The 21,139-nt window shown below is 46.8% G+C and overlaps 1 protein-coding gene across 2 annotated transcripts in view; it reads left to right on the top strand.

Annotated features, from left to right (window-relative positions):
* Nucleotides 1-21,139, top strand: part of LOC119437500 (von Hippel-Lindau disease tumor suppressor-like) — a 64,898-nt gene that overhangs the window by 21,500 nt on the left and 22,259 nt on the right. For both annotated transcript variants that reach the window (XM_049660615.1, XM_037704507.2), the window contains exon 3: nucleotides 19,627-19,798. In XM_049660615.1, the coding sequence (XP_049516572.1) occupies nucleotides 19,627-19,798 (172 nt within the window). The remainder of the gene's footprint in view (nucleotides 1-19,626; nucleotides 19,799-21,139) is intronic.

Below are 21,139 nucleotides of genomic sequence, written 5' to 3'. Positions count from 1 at the left end.
GCACTCCTAACGCTTTACCATGGTCGAGTTCCCCAAATTTTCGTCTCTATGTGCACTTCTACAGTTCCCACCATTTTAGCGCCTAGCTTCTTGCAAACTGGAAAGCTAAAGTAGAGTTTAGAGAGGTTTGTGGTCATACTATCGTTGTGATGCTGTAGTGGTCCTACTATTGTCATCAGCTTCATCATCTAACGTCGTTGTCATTACTTAGTCATCATGCATGGGACTCGCATGTTTTAGCGCCACAACTTTATATTGAGTTCAATATTTCTTGGTAAAAATGGGCTTGTTTCCCATTAAATTGGACTCCCTCCTTGTGTAATCTCTCTTGCATCTCTGAAAGGCAATTTTTCTACTTGGAAGTATGCATTTAGATGCTCCAAAAGCTAATTTTTCAGCTCTAAAATGCACTTTTTGGCTGCTCCAAAACTGCCTCAGCCAATCACATCACTGACAACGGTTATTGACAGGTTGTGTGACCAACAACCAAGGAGCAGTTGGTCCTGTTCATGTCTGCTTGCATTGCCATCACCATGCAAGATAAGCATCAGTGTATACAGACGTCCCACTGCTGCACCACTGGTTGGTTCAGCAGCCTTGCGACAGCAGTTGTGCGACTGAAACATTGAGCAGCAAGCGACTGACCCAAAACAGTCACTTTTTTAACAAAGTGACCATTTGCAAGCAACTGTTTGCTTTGTGACCAACTTGGTCGTGCGACCGGCACAAATGGTCGCTTTCGTCAAGAAGGGACCAGTTCCATGAAGTTGCTGACTGACCGATTCCTCAACTGTGACTGGAGTCGCAAAGCTGCTCAACCAATTATAAGCACTGGAGCGGGATGTTGGAATACGCTGGCAGTTATGTTACGTGGTGACGGCCGTCTGAACAGATGTGGTGGGACTAGTTGTGGAACATTTTGGTGTAGCGACGAGCAACTCGTGGTCGCCTGTGTGAACGTTGGCTGCCATGAGTTGCTCCTTGGTCGGCAGTCGGTCGTGTGCATGACCTCTGCCAGTTGCCAGTGTGAGTGTTGTCTCATACTGCATGCATTACTTCCTGCATGACTTCATGCTTGAGCAACCACAGGAAAGAATGCAGAAAAAGCCACTGGGGTGAGCTAGGGTAGAGGAAAGCGTGAATGAAGCGACTACATCTGGATTCATTGCAGGTAGTTTGTGAATACAAAGAGAAGCCTGTGATCACTTTCTGGTGACAGCATCCACATAATTGTTTGTCGCTGGTGATGATTGCACTGGTTTTTTGAAATGCAGGTGTGATTGCCTTGCCTTTGGCAGCTGGATTCACTGTGTAGGAGAAACAAGAATAGAAGAGAGTGTCCCCGTGATGCAAAGCTAGATGCAGGCACCTGCAATGGTCAAGCATGCACTATTCAGCAACAAGGAAGAGCGTCGTGGGCACGGTGCGAACATTCATTGCTGGAAATACCTTCATATTTATTTATTTATTTTCACATGCTGCAGCCCCTGGTGAGGCTATAGCAGGAGTGGATAATACAATACAATATAAAAAAGAAATACAGTCGAATCTCGATAATTCGAACTTGAAGGGGCCTGAAAATTTGTTCGAATTAAAAGAAGCTCGAATTAAAAGGACGCATTTTTGAAGTATTCGTGCACCATAGCACGATGCACTAATGGTGCGAGTCGTGAAATATCGCGGCACGCAAGCGCATAGCGAGCGTGCCGGCAAACGCTCGCTTCCCGATAACGGCAGAAGACGAAACTTCAGGGAGCGGGCGGCACCGGCACGGCGACGGGTGCGCACAGAGACCGTCGAAGGTGGGGGAGGAGGGTGGCAGGGAAGCGGATTTGGCCTCGGCAACTCCGCCGCTTCGGTAGCAGTGGCTTCAGTGCACGGTGGCTCTCCTCGCCCTCCCTCTCAACTCGATCGTAGCTCCCTCACCTTCGACTGTCTCCGTGCACGCCCGTCGCCGTGCCGACGCCAGCTTAGCCCTCCCCCTGAAGTTTTGTTTCCTGCCGTTATCGGGAAGCAAGCGTTTGCTGGCGTGGGAAGTTTAGTTGGCCGGACTGGACCTCCGCCGCTGCTTCCCTCTGCGAAGCAGCTGCAGCGTGCAAGGTCAACACGTGACTAGAAAATACAGGAAGCATAAAAAAGAAGGGTTCACTGGCATTTTCTCCGCATGGCTGAGACGTCGACATTAGAGTGTACTAGAATACGGTTGTCTAGTACACTCTAGCCGGCATGTACACGCGTGTTCCGGCGCGACGCAGAAACGGCGACCTTGCCATGTCAGAGAGGGTGAAATTTACGCCCCGGTGTTTTTTTTTTCTCTTCGCGTGCGGCATTGAGGGGTCTCTACTGAGATTTTGCTCTATGACTGCGCGGTGTCAAGGTGTCGGAGTAATGCCGGTTGGAGGCGCCGCTGTGTGATTTGGCACGCTGCTAAGAGCATTGTCGGTGCGCGGTATGTTCGAATTAACCGTGCAAATGCTTTCGCGTTCGAATTATCGGCCGTTTTCGCCCATTGGAATACAAATAACTTTGACGGGACTACAGCGTGAGTTCGAATAAACCAGCAGTTCAAGTTAACGAGATTCAACTGTACAACAAGCAACAAAGAAATATAGCAACAAGAGTTAAGCGCAATGTTGAGGGAGCACAGACAGGAATTCGTTTAATGGGAGAGAACGGTTGATACCTGGTAGTGAATTCCAAGTTTCAATTGCTTGCAGGAAAAAAGAGTGTAATGTTAAGCACGTGATATCTCCTTCTAGAAGGGAATTTAGCAAAGGTGATATATTCATTACTGGAGTGGCGACAGGACGAATGAATAATGCCGTGAAAAAATTTAAAAGAATTAACGTGTCGCTGTTAGGCGAGAGATGTTAGGTTGAGTGAGGGCATGGCTGACAATGGTGAGAACTGGTAGTCATAACGACGGTTGGTAAATCTAATGGCTTTTTCTTTGGACGGCTTCAACTCTGTTTATTTCGTACTGCTTGTAGGTATTCCAAACAATACTACCATACTCAAGTATGGGGCAGACAGTAGTTTTATATAACAGTAATTTTAGTGTCGCGCGGAGAATTAGACAGCGTAAAACATAAATAGCCGAGTTTTGTAGAGCTTTAGTCGTAATGGAATCAATGTGCTTTGGCCAGGACAGATTAGTGGTAAAAGTGAGACCAAGATATTTATATTCGGAAACGCGTTGAATGGAATTATCATTAAATTCGTAGCTGAAAAAGAACGGGCAAGCTTTATTAGAGAAGGACATGACAACAGTCTTACGGAAGTTAATATTCATTTGCCGTGTTTCACACCATTTGGAAAATCTAACGAATGATTCATTAAGGCAAACATGATCAAAGGGAGATGAAGTGATGGCATATAACACGCAGTCATCTGCATACATTCGGATTTTAGATGATATCTCACGGGATAAATCATTATTATATAGTAAGAAAAGAAGAGGACCGATCCTTGAAGGACGCCTGATGACACATCCACCACTGAGGAATTGATGAGTTAAAGTTTACGAATTGAGAGCGGTGAGACAAAAACTCTCTATCCAGTTCACTAATTTAGGGTTGTTAAGAATGGCATTTAGTTTGGGCAGTAGTTTTGAATGAAGTACAGTGTCAAAAGCTTTGGAAAAATCCATGAATATAGCATCAATTTGAAATCTCTTTTCCAGGTTAGAAGGTATGTCATGCGTGAACTCGACAAGTGTTATTGTGCTAAATCCGCTTCTGAATCCATGTTGTACATTAAAATAATATATGATTCAAGAAATTCCATAATGTGTTTGTATATTATACCAGTTTCAGTTTATTATTCATTCGAGATACATAGTTGGCTGTTAGTAGTATACAGGTGAGGGTCTCAAAGTCAAGCGATTGCAGTGGGACCCTCAGTTAACAAGAAGATTGGTACAAAATGATTAATTCATAGAGCAGTATAAAAAATGTGGTTGATCCCTCTTATATAGGAATCGGTATAGAACACGAAAGTGAAACGTGTCTTCACAGAAGTAGTGTAATGTTTATTGCACATTGATATATAATGTCTATTGGTGTTTTGTGGCTAAAGCGCCCTTAGGCGTTGATGCACCCACGCTGACGCCTGGTGGCACGTCTCCTCCATCACAACTACCAACGTCGATGACCATGAGCAACCGTCGTGCATATGGAAGCTGCACTACGCTGCACACGCTAGCACAACGCGAAAGACGAAGCACGTAACTGACACACTAATACAACGCGCAAGACAAAGCACGTAACTGAATCGTCACCGAGTCAAATCAGCGCGTACAGCGCGTCGTAATTGCAGCCTCCGCGATCAACTTCAGAAACATTTTCAGAGCTAATTGCGGAGGCCACGCTCCGCTGTGCTGAGTACGGTGAACGCCATCTAAGTGGCGTTGGTAGTGCTTCTTGATGCCAGCGTCCCTTCGAATGCTGGCATCGAGGCGTCGTAGTGCTGAGACCACCGAAGTGTTCACTGTCGGTGCGCGTTAGTGTCATAATGCAGTACTTCTCTTTTCTGCTCGTAGGCGGCGGCACCACCCCGAGCAAGAGCGCGGGTAGACGGAGGAGTGTTAGATATATAAGGCGCGTCTGTGTAGCTCTCTGCAAATGCGTTTGTGGCGCAATGGGTTAAACGCTCGGCGATCTATCGTCGCGGACCGAGAGGTCGTGGGTTCGATTTCCAAATTTTGCATGTTTGTGGAACTTTTTCTTCTGGTTTCTTTCTTTGTATTATGTTCTGTGACGTATTTCCGTGACGGAAATACGTCAGTGAAGTCTTGGTGGACCCCGGCATAAAACACTTTCGTGTTAAAATTATGCAATCTACAAGTAAATAAATAGTGGACATAAGTGGAAAGGAATACACACGATTCTGTAAAAGGAGTCATACATGTAACTAAGAAATATACGCACATTATCAATCTAAATTATACAAACCTATTTAACAAATGAAGTACACACTTTATATGCAAAGTAAATTAAACAGGACATTTAGGTAATAGAAAGTTGTGATTATGGGCAAACCTAGTGCTATTGGTATTTGTGAGCAATTGGCTCTAGTATTTGACATGAAGATAAAGGTATTGGCCGGTAGTTGGAAAGATGTTGCGTACAACCTGACTTATGTAACCGAAGCACCTTGGCCATCTTCCATGATGAAGGTACTGTGCTGGAAGTTAGGGATTTATTGAAGATAAGAGTAAGACAGCATGAAGTCCATAAGGCATACCGAACGAGAAACAAATTTGGGATGCCATCAGGCCTTCCACTTTTTTTTTCTACCAAGATTTAGTATGAGGTTTAAGGCACCTTCTGTGCTAAGAGATCATTAATGGGGCAATTTGGATGAATGTTTGAAAAAGGAAGAACAATATGGATTATCGCAAATAAAAATGGACTGAAAGTACACGTTGAAGGCGTTGGAGGTTACTAATGAATCATTAGTCATTTCGTTTCGTTCATACAAAAAGATGTCACAAGGAAAAATGGATCCCCAGAACTTACGCAGATTACATCTCAACAGAAGCAGCAGCTGCACGCTGTAAAAAAATTCCTTAGCTGATTTGGTTTTTGTACGAAGTTCCTCATTCGCCTTAGCAAACCCAGCAATGTGTACGGGGTTATGGGAGCCCTTTAATTGTCTAAGCCTGCGAACACGAGGTGAAAGATGTACAGTAAAAGCTCATTAATTCAACCCTCGTTAATTTGGAAAATCGGTTAATTCGGACACGTCCTTTGGTCCCGGCAGGCGTTTGCATTATTTAATGCAATGAAACTCGTTAATTCGGACGTATTTGGCTGCACATCGGTTAATTTGGACAACTCTCGGTGCTCGGCGAGCGCGGAGCGCCGCAAATGTGTGACGCAAACGAGCCATAACTAGAGTGTACTCTACCATAACGGCGTTAGCGTCCACCGAAACGAAGCGACAGAGTTCGCATCGCCACAGCCATCAGTGGAAATCGTACGGGAATGACAGCAACGCCAGAACGCTTCGTGCCTATTTGAGCCTTTAAAGCTTTTATTCTTGCATTTGCCGGTGCACATAGCACCGCGTTGGCCGCGTGCCTTCAAAACTGTGTAGTCGCAATCCGTGATCGCGTTGATAGCGGCCGCGGTTTCATCCGCAGTGGTTGCGGCAAAAAGTAGTTTCGTTTTCACTGAGTGTCCGTGCCGAAAGCGAATGGAATACGAACTCCTTGAAAAGAAAAAAAAAAGATAAGAAATTTGAGCCATTCCACGCCGCCGCGCGTTGGTTTCCATCCTTCGCATCGCCAGCCTCGCGGGCCTCTGTCCCGTTGCCCTTCCGCCCCTCTGAACACGAATGGTCCGCGCCCATAGCTCTGTAAGCCACGCCACCCTCCGAAACATGAATGGACCGCGTCAAAACAACGTTAGCGTCCACCGAAACGAAGCGACGGAGTTCGCATCGCTGTAGTCATGTAGTCATGTAGATTCTGCGTGCGTCGGCTGCGCGCCTTCAGAACCGCAAGGTCGCCGTGCATGATCGCGTTGACAGCGGCCGCGGTTGCGGCAAACAAAAGTTTCGTTTTTACTCAGTGCGAAGCTGTCGAGGATAAAGAGAGAGCGATTGTGGTTGTGAAGAGGAAGAGGCGCACCGTCTACATCGCGATGGGCGGCGACCCGGTGACATAGGCAAAAAAATTAACGGCATGTGCGCGCGCTAGTGAAAAGCGCGTCTCAGATGAAGACGCCCGCCGCAGCCGCGATGTGAAGGAAGTCGCGAGATGACGAGAATTGCAGCTTCTGCATTGTGTTTATGCAAAATAGAAACAGAATTTGCTGATTCATACTGCAAATAAGAGCGTGTTGATGTAGAAAGCATTTGTTTATTGTTTTCTTGATACCCTCGATAATTCGACATTCGGTTAATTCGGACATTTTTTTCAGTTCCGTGAAATCCGAATTAACGAGCTTTTACTGTAGTATGTCTCTGTTCATCCAAAGAATTTTAGTATTTTTCTTTTTTGTTTTGATGGGAATAAAGTGTTCAATACGTGGCATGACAATACCTTAAAAATATGTCGCAAGACCATTCACGTCACTTGATATACAGAGTGTTTCAAAAGTGTCGAAGCCGTCAGCCAATGTATCTATAATAGAGGTGTCGTCAGCGTGATTGAAATTGCAAAATGTAGTAAAAATGAAGGATGGTTTAGGAACAATGCACACAAGGGGAACAAAAACAGCCATATGATCAGAAATGCCCTCTACCACTTCACAAGTGTAATCATTCATGGCAAGGTTCGAGCTAAGAAAGACCAAATCCAAAAGGGCCTTCTGCCTGGTAGGCTCGCAAACAATCTGAGTAAGCCCCAAATTCAGGCTAAAATTTATAAGTTCTTTATCGAAAGTGGCATCGTGACCACACGTCGATAGAAAGGGCCAATGAATACCTGGTGCGTTGAAATCACCAAGACAGACAAAGTTGGAAGGACCTAGGTTGTGCTTGTGCACCAACATTTCGATAGCTTGAAGTGAGTCCACTGATGTTTCTGGGGGGCGCTAGAAAGCGCCGATTACAAAATGCATTTTTTGTAATTAAAGCTTGCACCTGGCTGATTCCGTATCTAGAGGAGCTGGAAAAATGGAGAACCTAAGATCTGACCGACGCAAAATGGCGACGCCGCACCCTTTGCTGTTTTGTCAGTCTGTCCGAATTGTGATGTACCATAAAATTCTGAGCAAGCGCCCTCCCTCGAGCAAGTTGAAATTACCGGCAAAGTTAGGGGGGGCGCTATCCCGGAACAGCACCAAAATTCAAGATGGCCACGACAAAATTTTTCCGCAAAAAAAAAAGAAGCGCAGTGGGAATAGCATTAAAATTGTATTGAACATGAACTTTATTAAGCCAAGGATTTGTTAGTGGTGTTTATCACTCTCAACACCACCGTTACTCAAAACCACCAAAAGAACTACAGAAAGCGCATCGACGCTGCACTGGCGCGTCTCGCGACCGGCGATGCGAACATTGGTTATGCAGCTTCTATTCGAGGCAAAATTATGTCCGCGAGAGTAAAGTGACGCGTAATGTTCACTTTATTAAAAACCATGTCCACGGTGAAACGTTTAGCACTAATGAGAGTTCCGATACAATGAAGCTCAGCTGCAGTGCATGGCTACCGACGGCAGACAGCGAACCACGGCTCGGCCATGCTCGCATCGCAGCTGGTGGCACCGCAAATATCTATCCGCATGTTTTCTTCATCGTGTGAAATTATTGCGAGGAGAGGGTAAAGCAGCAACGACGGTAACAAAACATTGCTGCTTGGGAGCGTCGGCGGTTCGCGATGAAGCGCCGTCTGCTACAGATTCGAAGTGGAACTGAACAAGGCCTAGCGACGATATCGGTGGCGAGTGATTAGCAGCGGTGAAGCTGCCGGCCATGCCAGAGCGTAGCCGCGACCACTCCTCTGTCACCAAGTGGTCACGTCGCTGTGCCACAGGGAACTTCTTTGTGCCGTGCGAGAGGCAGATCTCGCCGGCGGTCCGTGAACTACAGACCGCCAGCCACAGTTCGCCCCGATGCACTCGTGTGCCCACTGGGGGGCCCGGGTACGACCATGATTCGATGAAATGGCTCATCGGGGCGCCCCGATGCGCACCGGTGTGATTTGCCGAATTTGCCATCATTTTCGTGGACTGGATGTGGCAGGCCAGTGTTGGTGCGGAGCGGGAGGGGGGGGGGGGCGCTTTCCCGGAACGGCGCGGAAATTTGAAATTAGCAGTGAAGTTAGGGGGGGGGGGGGGCTCTTGCACAGGTGGGGGCGCTTGCTCGGAATTTTACGGTAGTCCGGTGGAGTAAACTTCGAGTCAAAAATCCTATCATTGTGTAGCCATGTTTCCGTGACAGCAACTACGTAAGGACAGTACTGGTGAATAAGAGACAAGAAGGCAGGAACTTTATTAGTGATACTTTGTGCATTAATATATAAACGAAGGTAATCAAGCGATGTGGAAGCTGGTCAAAGATGCAATGATGGTGAGACAGTATGGCTGCTGGCATCGACATGGTTGATAACTGAAGGCACAGATGAGCAAAAAAAATGACTGGAAGATTTCACGATTGAGTTAGACGCATGATCCCAGTGATAGCGAATCTTATCACTACAGACATGATCATAGCACAGTTTTACAACAGAATCTTTGTCACAAAATAAACTGGAGGCCCCCCAGAACTTTTTGTGAACACATCTCACATTTGAAGACAGGTCATTGGTGAAGCGCAAATCAGAATTTTCTAATTTAAAGGCATTTTTGAAGATCTGAAGCTTATTTTGGAAATTTAAGATCTTCATTATGACCGGGCACCGGTGGCCTTCCCAAGGCCGACCAAACCTGTGACACCGCTCAATTGACGGGTGTTGCATCGCCAGTGTCTCAGAAAAAAGCCATTAAACATTAGCTAATAATGTTTTGTGGGTTTCACCGATCAGTTCATCAAAACCGTGTAGAATTATATTGTTTTGATGGAACCTGTTTTCTAGTTCATCATACTTGGAAAGTAGCCGTGTCACAGTTGTCGAAAGCGAAGCCACCTCGGCCTGTAGTTTGGTGCACAGGTCAGTGACCGCAGGGGTGTTATCTGCTGCGGTCATGCGATTCTGTAAGTCCTCGAGAAGTGCAGAAACAGCTGTGAAGTTGTTTTGACTGAGACAAGCTTCTGATTCACCATTTTGCGTGACAAGCTTGTTCACTGTGGCTGTTAATGCTAGAATTTTATTTTGCACCTCATCAGACACAGAGCCAGAGGCTGAGAATCAAGATTTGAGAGTAGCAAGACTGCTTTCAAAGGCCTTGAAGTGGAAGTCAATGGACGTCTTAAGATTAGCACTATCTTGTGCAATTCGGTTCTGGTCAGCTAGGAGCTGAGCAAACATATCACCGACATTGTGAGGGTCAGCAACTGCTGCTGGCTACCTATCGAGGGTAGTGGTGGATCCGGACTGTGAGTTTAGCTCTGTGTTGGCTTGAGGGTTCTTTCTAGGAGGCCTCAGGGTCGTCTCAACATCACCACTCAACAAAATGCTGCTGACAAGATGCACAATCTCCGCCGAAATGTACGCAAAAAGGGAACTGCAGCATTGTGGGCAAGGCAGCATCCACAAAAAAGGGTCGTCAAATTGAATGCAGTAAGCATTGTTAAAGTGACATACCTGCACAAAGAGCAGAATTCATCTTAGCATGGTTGTGGCGTTGTCACCTTGCCCACTGAAGAAAGCGGCAAGCGGTGCTGCTCTTATAGTCACAGGTACTGACGTCACAGCGTTGAATACCACCAGGATTGGCCAGTCCGTGATTATGTAGTCGAACGAAGATTAGTTGAAATCGGTGGTGGTCGGGCCAAGGCTATCTTCAGTAAAGAAGACAGGGCAGACCAGGCACGGGCGAGATGAATCTTGTAACCTTTGTTATCAAATTTCTTATTTTGAAATTTTTGGGAACGTCCTTGCAAGACAAGTTATTGCCCATTCCATGCACGCACGAAATAATACGTAAATGGCATGCTGCACCATTCATGTCACTGAGCTTTGGTATCAGTATGGCCTTCAAGACACTTGGGGTTAAAAGCCATAGACAAGGCAAACACTCAGACTTGTCTTGTGTGTTTCTTATCCGGTCTTTGTGTCCATTTCACACCTTATAAGGAGCGAAGCAACCTAATCTAGGCACCTCACCGGAAAAACCACTGGGGTTGCCATTTAATACACGTACATTTTTTTATTTAATAAACGTCTTTCTCTCTCACACACACTTGTTAAATTTCATTTCAAATTTTTTAAGGTTGGCAGCTCAACATGTTTATCGGCTAACATGCTCATCGCATGCCACATTAAGTACCAAAACTGGTGGGGATTCCTGGAAATTGAAAAAAGGACGGGCAGTCTCTAGGGTGAAATTGCAGGCTCCCAGATGCAGTGGCGCCGCCAGGAATTTTTTCCAGAGGGGGGAGGACACACTTGATCGGGGTTGGGGGGTAGAGCAAGGTGGTGTTGCTGCACGTCTTTTTATCCCAGGTATCCCTATTACACAGAAATTTAGGAGGAGGGGAGGAGGTGGGCACGTGCCCGGTGTGCCCCCCTGTGGCTACGCTCCTGCTAAAACGCATGTACAGAAATACAATTTGGCCCAGGTTTTTGTGAGAATATCGGCAAATGAGTAGCGATGCTTATTTACCATGTTATAAAGTGTTTCTGTGCCCTTTTAATGGTATGATGAAGAGGAGTACATTAGGTTAGCCTGCATTAGTAAATTGATCTTTTGGCCACATAGCAGAATGGCCACCTGACCGAGAGAAGGCCGGATAAGAGAGAAAAGACAAAGTGAACCATGGGTGATGACACCGCCATGAGTTTCCCGCACCAGCTTGCAGGGACATCATGGGTTTTGGGAATATCTGTTCATGTCTAGTTAATTTGCTTATCAGAACTACGTTGCGTTCTAAAGGAACCAACTCGACTTGCAAGTTTCACCAACTTTTTCTGTGGCAAGACAGCGCTAAGTATGCTTTGAGATCAGAGACATGACACTGACAAAATGGCACTGAGGTATTATTGCGAAATCCAGAAATGGCAAGGTTACTCTTCAATTTCTCCAGTAATATAATAAATAATTTCTTACCAAATGAGTGGAGGTGGAGGTTTTTAAAAATGCTTTTTCATTCCAGACCTATTTTGGTGCAGCTAGTTAATTTTGTTGGTTGCACAACTCTTGAAAAGAATACCTTGTGTTTTTTGTCATTTTCTTCAGCTTCATTTTTTTCAGCCAGTGCGCAATCTTCATATCAGGTTTTCTCAGCTTCCACAAGTCCAATTTTAATTCCTCTTTAATTTAGAACCTTATAGTTTGGTAAGTGCCGTAAGACTACCAAATAATGCAAGTTAAAGCTATAAATTAAAACAAATGACAATTTTAATTGAAGTAATTATGCCTGTACTGCAAACATGAACTTCAAATGCTTACAACTCTTGTCTGGATATGTCAGAATTACAGAATTGGTCTTGCAGCACTTCTTGATTAGTGTGTTATAACGGTAAAGAATTTTAACAAAAACATGCAGTATATTTATTTAGAAGCATGACAAAACATTTTTACCAAAATGTTTATTTAAGAAAGAATCGTATGACATACATTAAAATAAACTTTATATTTAATATCAGCACATAAAACTACATAAACCTTGAAATTTTGATGATTCTAACTGAAATACAGTGTCGACCGCTTATAACGTAAGTCGCCGGAGTCGCGAATATCCGCACTATAAGCGGTACCGCACTGTAACCAAAGCAACAATTTTCAATGCCCGCACATAGGCAAAACATGTGCACCGAGCCGCCACGCATATGCGACAGTTGAGGAATGCGGCTAGAACGTTTGCATTCAATGTACAGTCGAATCGCGTTAATTCAAACCAAATCAGCGCGGCGGCGCCTCCGACCGGCATTGCTCCGGCACTGCCATAGAGTAAAAGCTTAGGAGAGACCCCCCAATGACGCGCGCGAATAAAACAAAACAAGAAAAAAAAAATGCGGCGGAAATTTCACCCTCTCTCAAATGGCAAGGTCGCCGATTCTGCGTTGTGCCGGAACATGTGTGTACGTGCCGACGTCTCAGCCACGCTACCGTAGCCACGCGTGGAAAATGGCAGTGAACCCTTCTTTCTCCTTTATGCCTTCTCTACTTTCTAGTTGCCTGTTGACCTTGCACGCTGCGGCTACGATGAAGCGGGCAGCGGCGGCGCTGTCCCAGGCCGGCCAACGAAACTGCCCACGCCGGCAAACGCCCGCTTCCCGATAACGGCAGAAAACGAAACTTCGGGGATCTGGCGCTGGGCCGGCCGGCGCGCGCGCACGGTGATAGTCGAAAGTGAGGGAGCTACGAGGGAGGGCGAGGGGAGCCACCGAAGCGGCTGAGTTGCCGAGGCGAAATCCGCTTCCCTGTCGCCCTCCTCCCTCACATTCCACGGTCTCCGCGTGCGCCCTTCGCCGTGCTGTGCCGGCGCCGCCCGCTCCCTGAAGTTTCGTTTACTGCCATTATCGTGAAGCGCGCGTTGGCCGGCGTTGGCAGTTTCGTGGCCCTCGCTCGCTATGCGCGCCGTGATAATTCACGACTCGCACTCAAGATTCTGGTTTCAGCCTCACTGGCTGTTCGTTCGCACCACGTGCCCTTCTCCTCCACTTCATCTCGCTTTCTTCCTCGAGCACTCCTTGGGGCGCCCGTTTGAGGGGAGCGTTCGCCGTCTCCATTGACTTCAGTACTCCCAGGCAGCTGCACTGTAACTTCAATTCAGTTCAATTCATTTTTATTGATAAGTAAATTAGTACATAGACTAGTATACAGGAAGGGGTCCCAAAGTAAAAACTGCAGGCGGGACCCCTAGTATTTCAACTGGTATTTCATTTCCCGCAACTGCACTATAAGCGATACGTGTGTACATGGAGTGCTATGGGAACATTAACGGGATTCTGAAAAGACCGCACTATATCCGGTCGTGCACTATAAGCGGTTACGTTATAAGTGGTCTATACTGTATTAAAAAAATAATTCTAAAGCCCACACATCCCCTAAAGGGGTTGAGACATCAAATTTGTAGCTTGCGCGTTCTTTGTTTCCAACGTTTCTTATTGCTCCAGAAAGCATTATACAGGCTCGAAGATTCATATATTCGTGGTAGATAATGTATTATCGCATTATTTATGTGAGTGATTTTCGGTTTCGGTTTCTAGACGCTGAGTTGGACAGTGACGTTGCTGTCTAGGAAGCTTAGTCACGTGGGCCCACAAAGCTATGACACGCGCAGTGCTGCATCGTCTGCTCTCGCACACACGTGCTGTACCAGCGAGGCAAACAAAACCACGCTGACAGTTATGGCTAGCTCTCTACGTCCAACACACAATAGTACACAGGCATGGTGGCTGTGTGAGCAACCGTCCGGATGCCTTCAACACTTGAGCAAGCTCACACGCTCATTGTCGCCTTCGCAGGTTAGTGTGACGATGCGAAGCACTTTGCAAAATGCCACCAAGCTTGGCTAGTTAGGCAATACGCTGACAAAAACTGGGTGTGGGAGTGTGGGTTCGCAGCCGATGGGGCTTGCTGCACTCAAGGCTTGCCCGGTGCTGTGGGTCACCGCCACGGAGTAAGATAAGACAGCAGTGCCGATTCTGCTCGTCTGGAAGGGACACATTCTGAAACGCCAGCTCCTGCTTCATGGCGTGTTCGCCAGACGGTGCTACGAATGATGAAAAACTCTGCAGCTGAGAGGCGGGCCCAACAAACCGAAGGAGCAAAGGCGCGGGGACTCTCGCGGCGCCTGCTTGTCAGCTGCTCCGCGCTCGCCCTGACGCCTGTAGCGCGCATAGCTCTTGCGGTTCACGGAGTGATGTTAGCAGGAGAAACAAGTCGTGTCATTTTATTTAATTTATTTTATACAGGCCAAATGCAGGGCATTTGTCAGGTGGCCTACATGGAACTTTACAAGGCACAGGAACAGAAAATAAACAAATTACGGAAACTAAGACGGAAAGAAAAGCTACAGTCGAACCCGGGTATATCGAACTCGCCAAAAAACGTTTATTAGTTCGATATATGGCATAATTCGATATAGGCCCGCTATAGGATTTGATAATTCAAAGGCACATACCAATAAGAAAAGTACTTTATTAATATGGTGGCTTGCTTGCGTGCCCTACATTGGAACAAAATAGTCCTGGATTTTCTTCTGTTTCAACGACTTCGCTGCCTGCGACAGCACGCACGCCTCCACGTTGTCCAACGAGTCGGAGCAGCTGAGGCCGCAACCTTCTATAATCACGCAATAGCGCCGGTCCTTGGAATTTTGTACGCGGCGGCGACGTCAAACTTCTCACTGCGCTCGACTCGATTTATGATTTCGAGTTTCGCAGTGAGCGGCAAATTCTGCCTCTTTGCACAAGCCATGACGACAGCGTGCCAAGAAAGTTCACAGAGCGCCAACAGGCAACACCACCAGCCTGGACCACGCTGAATGAGGACTCGAGGAAAAAAGGCAGCAGCAGGCACACAAGCATAAAGAAAGAAAAAATGGTGCTCACTTGTACCGCCTCTGCACCTCGGAGAAAGCACGACGGCCTCTGATTGGCTGTAAGCGCTGCGAGCAGGCCAGGATCATTTTTGCAGGGGGGTGTTCGCCCGTGCACAGCCGGGTCTAAACCACTTCTAGGGTGGCGCTGGCAGTTTTCCCCGCCACCGCGAGGGAAAGCCAACTTGCTGGGGCACTTTTGAGGCACATGGAGTTTGATATATCGGTTGTCGTTGCTATTTTCGTTCGATGTAACAGTAACTTTTGCTATATATTCTCAATGTAAATTTACTGAGTTTAGAAATTGTTCGATATACGGGATAATTTGATATAAACGGGTTCGATATAGTCGGGCTCGACTGTATAGCAAATGGTAAGGCGATATAACGGCTCAAGCAATGACAGACGACAACAAAGGAAGTTTTTATGGAAAAGCTGACGTTTATCACTCTTTTTATCTGAGCACGCATCAAGTGCTAAGATGCTTCGCTTGCTTCTTTGTTTCTCGCGGTGCTTTTCGCGTCGCCCGATTCTCTTGCGAGCAGAATCGCCACATTCTCATTAAACATAATAATTGGGAATTTATGCCAGTGTTTCCTGCTTATTATTTCACAAGAGAAGCTCTGATTATGTGTCTGCATAACTGGGGGAATCATCTCGAAGGCAAGGCTGAGAATTTACAGGGTAGCCAGCCGGTATTTACACTGGCTAACCTCCTTGTCTCTTTCCCTTTCTCTCTCTCTAAATTACGGCATGTCTCTGGACAAGGAAAGGCGCCTGCACTGTGTGTAGTTGTAGACAAATTTAAATTGGGCTCCTCTCGTCCTTCCGCATTGGCGTCTTCTGGTTCCTTCTGGCATTCAGCATCATTGAGCTACGCCAGGCTTCCCTAAACAAACTGAAGGAATGGCTCCGCTTCGAAGTCGAGGCACTTTCCTTACATCTAGTAGGACATCGCCTTTGTCTGTGCTGAAGTAACTATCCAGAATAAGCTGCTTGTCGAAGTGTCGCGCACATATTTTGTCCATTGCTTTAAGCGCTCGCTTATTTCAGGAATTTTTTGACGCCACTGGTGCAGTAGAAGATCAGATGGCGAAGCAAAGAGCAAAAACTTTTCGTGTCCTTTGCCATAACCGTATTTACAGCCGGGAACAAAACACTGTCCTGTTGCTCAGTCTCTTCACGCACAAGTATCAAGATACCTTGTTTCATCAGGCATGAATAAACATACTACAGACCACGGTGTAAGAAGATAGGTGTTCCGACGGCACACCCGCGCTGGGGCCAGAGAGCGGCCACTTCGTGTGACCGGAAGTGAGCGCCGCCGCTAGGGGCAGCACGTGTGAAGGAGGCCTTGGAGAAGCGGCACAACAGTGTATAATTTACGACCTCCGTCAGCATTTAAACACCCATACCCAAAGATATGAAATTTTTCGTTATTTAGACGCCAAATCCTGAGCAGGTAGAAGGTTTCATGCCACTTACAGTCAAAGTACTGTCATTTCGAACACGAGAGAGATGGCGGCGTCTGCTCAAGCAGACGGCGTGCTGCGCTTACCGCTGCTCGCCGCGTTGGAGTCAACCGGAATGTTGGCAGAAATATAAAGGGACGTTCCTCCAACCAAGTAGAGTCGTTTTAAGCAGGCGAACAACATATATTCATCGAAATAAAGCACTTCTGCCGCGCGTGCCCATAAAAGCGACAGCAAAGCGAGTGAAAAAGTGGCCCCCAGAACAGGTGCTGCCCCTTGCGGCAGCGGCATGCATAGAGTCACACTAAGTGACGGCGCCTCGCGCCGCCGTCAGATCACCTTCCTTTTTTATACCTGTGTCACACGGGCACATTTGGAAGGCCTTCGAGTCGACGGCCTTCGAAATGCCACAACTCTATCGACTCAAAGGAGTTATCGCGCTGCTACACGGCACTTTTGAAAGGCCGTTGAGTGGTTCAGGCGTTTCTTGCAAAATTGTGTGGCGCTCCTGATCTTTATTTTCGTTTTCGTGTCACCAAAAGTTAAACAACATTAGAACCACTTAAAAGCACTCTAATTTCTTTTATATTTGTTTATACAGTGAAATGGCGGCGATATGACGGCAGCCGGCAGCACATGGAGTAGAGGGAGAGTGTACGAACACAAGCACGTCGCTGTTGTCGAGAATACGTGCAGTTCGCACATATCAAGTGGCAAAAATACTTGATTGAATAATTAATAACACTCATATATAGTATTTTTAGAGCATATTGGTTTGATTTGTTCTTTCGAACCGTGAGTACGAGTACACTGTGAACGAGAGGGCATGTTCGCGCTGTTTCCGCTTCTGTTGCTCAAAGGCCATCGAGATTTCGATAGAGTTGTAGGGTGCTCCGTTGACTCGATAGACTATTGACTCGGCGGCCTTAGAAACCGCCCGTGTAGCAGCTCTAACTTGACCTTTGAGTCAACTGAATATCGGCTGGAAGGCCTTCCAAACGCCCGTGTGACACGGGTATTACACCGTGCTACAGACATGGTAAACAAAGCGAGGAAGATGAAAATTTCGCACCTTCGCTTCCGCGCAGACGTAGAGGAGTGAAAAACAAGTACTTCTGTTGTGTCTTTTTGTACAGCATCACTTATCGTCTGTTACCTCTAAAGACACCTAAAAATGTTTCGTATGCGTGCATAAAAGCGCTACCGCATGTTTATTTGCGCTTTTATTATTTGTGCGCATGTATTTTTTATGTTTGATTGCTGTCAAATTAAGATGGCCGAGGGTCCATGTTTGTAGCAGACGATACGCTCTGCGGGTGCCGCGCTGCCCGTTCTGCGCCGCTGTCACCGCCGGTCTCCGCCCCTCAGCGCATGCGCACATGGAAGCAAGCTGTTGATTGTTTTCCACGCGCCTCGACAGATGGCGCTACGCGATGTATAATTTGCGTTGCATGGTTTGTCCCGAGCGAATGCGTTGCGCGGCGGCGGAGTCAGTGCTCCTGTTGATCTTACTCCGTGGTCACCGCTCATCGTACATCACTCTAACGTGGTATGACGTCGCTAAAACTTCCAACTTCCAACACAGCTTCCAACACAGTGACGTGAGTGTCAATTGCACTAGTGATGGGTCTCGATCACGAAAAGGAGCATTTAGGCACTCTTTGGAAGCGAATTAAAATATATTTTAAACTTATTAAGGTGGCTGACTGGCCTAGTTGGTTATTCATACTGGTAATACACAACGCGAGAAGAAACACAGGGACGAATAGCAGGCACGGACAAGCGCTGACTTCCAACTGATTATTTTATTGACAGACATGCTTTATATATGCATGTCCAGGAACAGATACAAAGAAAATGAAATATTTACACTGACAAGGAAACAAAACAAAAAACAAACCAAAAGAATGCCAAGAGAAAAACTAACAATTACGGTGGCCTGCTGCGCATGCCGACACATTCCAAGAATCTGAGGTCCGTGTCAGATAGGGTAACCGACGGTTTACTCGTCAGTTAAAATATTTCATTTTCTTTGTATCTGTTCCTGGACATGCATATATAAAGCATGTCTATCAATAAAATAATCAGTTGGAAGCCAGCACTTGTCTGTGTCTCCTATTCGTCCCCGTGTTTCTTCTCGCGCTGTGTATTAGCAATATTTTAAACGTTTGCTGGTGTCCAACACTACATGTTGAGTGCCCTTGCATACAGAGGAATTCTACAGCAGGCTTTTTATAGCCTCAAAATTTGGTGTCTCAACCCCTTTAAGGTCAGACCACATGCACGCTTGCCAGCATGCGCTCACTCCTGGCCACTCCTCGTTAGACGCCTTGGCAGACCTTGCTTTGTATTGAGCCATTGATGGCTTTCAAAATTTTGAAGTTGGATGTGGCTGCTATCCGTCGGTCAAACTGGTGCAGGACAAAGCCGGTCCGCACCACGTAGCACGGCCAGACTGGAGCATATGAGTGCGAGCGCGCACTTAAGCCCTGCTGTGCACAAAGCAAACACTGCACATACGCACTACAGTTGCATGTAGCTGCGGTCTGCTACGTAGCGTATATACCACGGCCGCCACAGGGTGCCGCGACACGAGTCCACTGGCTGACCGCACTGCGGCTTGCTGAGGCCAACCGTGTTTGGCTACATTTGGTGTGTCGTAGGCCCCAAAATCGGAAGTAGTGGCGTCTACTAGAGCATAGAAAATAAAATTTGAACTGCGCGCCACGGTGACATTCAGTAGGCTTGTGGGCATTCCCTGTTCCGCCATAGCCTTCGCAGTGCAAGGCATTGAAGAAGGATCCCGGGAGCACAGCGAACGGGATCATAAGCGACCTTTGATTGCGAATAACTCCGCTTCTTCTGAATGCATTGAAGTACCTTTTGTGGCAAAGTATTTCTGAAATAGTCTATTTTAACTTCAAATGCAGTTCTCAACTTCGATAAAAAGTGGTTCAGGGCCCCTTTAAACTGCGTCACAGCCATGGGTGGGGTTGGTACTCTTGACAATGAACGTCAATGCTCTTTGTCATTCATTGTGTCTTGTGTGCCATTGCAGATGCTCGATGTGGACACCTTCGTGAACCATCCGTGGATCTTTCGTGACACAGTGACACGTGATCGTATGGTCGTTCATCAGAAGGAGGTGTTCCACCCTCCTGAGCCATCGCTCCTGGGCCCCGATGGGCAACCCCAGTACACCCGCAAGGTGGTGCTCATCACCCTGCCTGGTCAGTGATAGGCCAGGCTCCTTGGCATTTTATATATTTCACTGAATTAGTGGTTCCTGACCTTGAATGCTTGAATGTGCTGGGTAACATGGGTGCGTGCATAGTGGTGTGGGAAGGAGCGTGCTGAAGCGAGCGCTCATCTCCATTGTAGGGTTTTCTGCAGTACTCAAGCATGCCCATAAAGTACAGACAGGACGCAGAACGAGAAGAAAGGGGAATCGAGGTGCCTGATATTTTGTTGAAGGGCCCCTCACCAGGTCTGGCCATTTTGAGCTGCCAAGCACACTGCATACAATGCGGGCTAATGATCGTGTCTGCTAAGTATTACACCACCACATACCGCGGAAAGAGGTTAAATTTCAAACCAAACGCCGTTTGCCTTTCTCCTCGCGGGTGCTGCGCTCCCAGCCAGAGAGTTGACGTATATCGCACAAGTGCGCCTATGTAGATCGCAGTGCTGTGACGTCACTTGTAGTGACACGGGACTTTGAGAATTATTCAAGGCAACATCAGTTATTTGTTTAATCTGTTGCTTCAATAGACGAATTAAAGTTTAGAGAAATAATTGAACATACAAACCGAATGTCTGCATGTTTTTGTTTTACTTCGCACCGCAGCAAGAGAGATGTACTTCCGTTTCGTCTGCTTGTTCCCACGTCGTGCAGTTGCGCGTGCTGACAACAAAGCTATCATTTTCTACCGTTTTCCAGGGCGCAATCATGCTCTGTGATCTGCTTGAGTCTGCCTCGGTGTTCGTGCAGCACTGACTTATACTGCTAGTCAGGTGTTCTCGTGCACAGTGCGCAAAATCATGCGTTGTGTGAAATAAGACAAACGCAACAGCTCGCGCTCGATACCCTTACCGGAAGTGCGCCACGCAACAAAAGAAGCGAGAAAGAAAAAAAAAAGAGGGGGGGCCTGTGATGTATGCATCACACGATTCTCCGGCTTCAGCATGGGAGAACGCAGGCAAGGAATTTCGCTTCTGGAGGCTAGACGGTGCAAGGGAAAAGAGTGTCTGTCTCTCTTGGCAGTGGTGCTTGCCTCCGGAAATCATGGGTTCGTGGCACTAAAATATTTCTGTCTCGGCTATTATTGAAACAATTTGAAAAATTTTTGTGGTAGAACGCTCCCTAGAGGGCACGCACCAACTTCTAGCATATAACCTAAACTTGCTATGTTGATTAGTGGTTGATGGCACGGGGTTGTGCTGCAGGTACTTCTGAGAAGTAGGAGGTGACACGCGCACATACAAACAAAAATGTTAAGATCCGACATGTAAGCAGTAGGCCTCAGACAGTGTAAAAACAAGTCATATACAAACTCAAAGGAAGAGTTGTA

This window comes from Dermacentor silvarum, chromosome 1 (genome assembly GCF_013339745.2).
Source record: "Dermacentor silvarum isolate Dsil-2018 chromosome 1, BIME_Dsil_1.4, whole genome shotgun sequence".
Lineage (NCBI taxonomy): Eukaryota > Metazoa > Arthropoda > Arachnida > Ixodida > Ixodidae > Dermacentor > Dermacentor silvarum.
The sequence above is the reverse complement of the archived record's forward strand: the minus strand, read 5'-3'. Positions and strand labels throughout refer to the sequence as shown.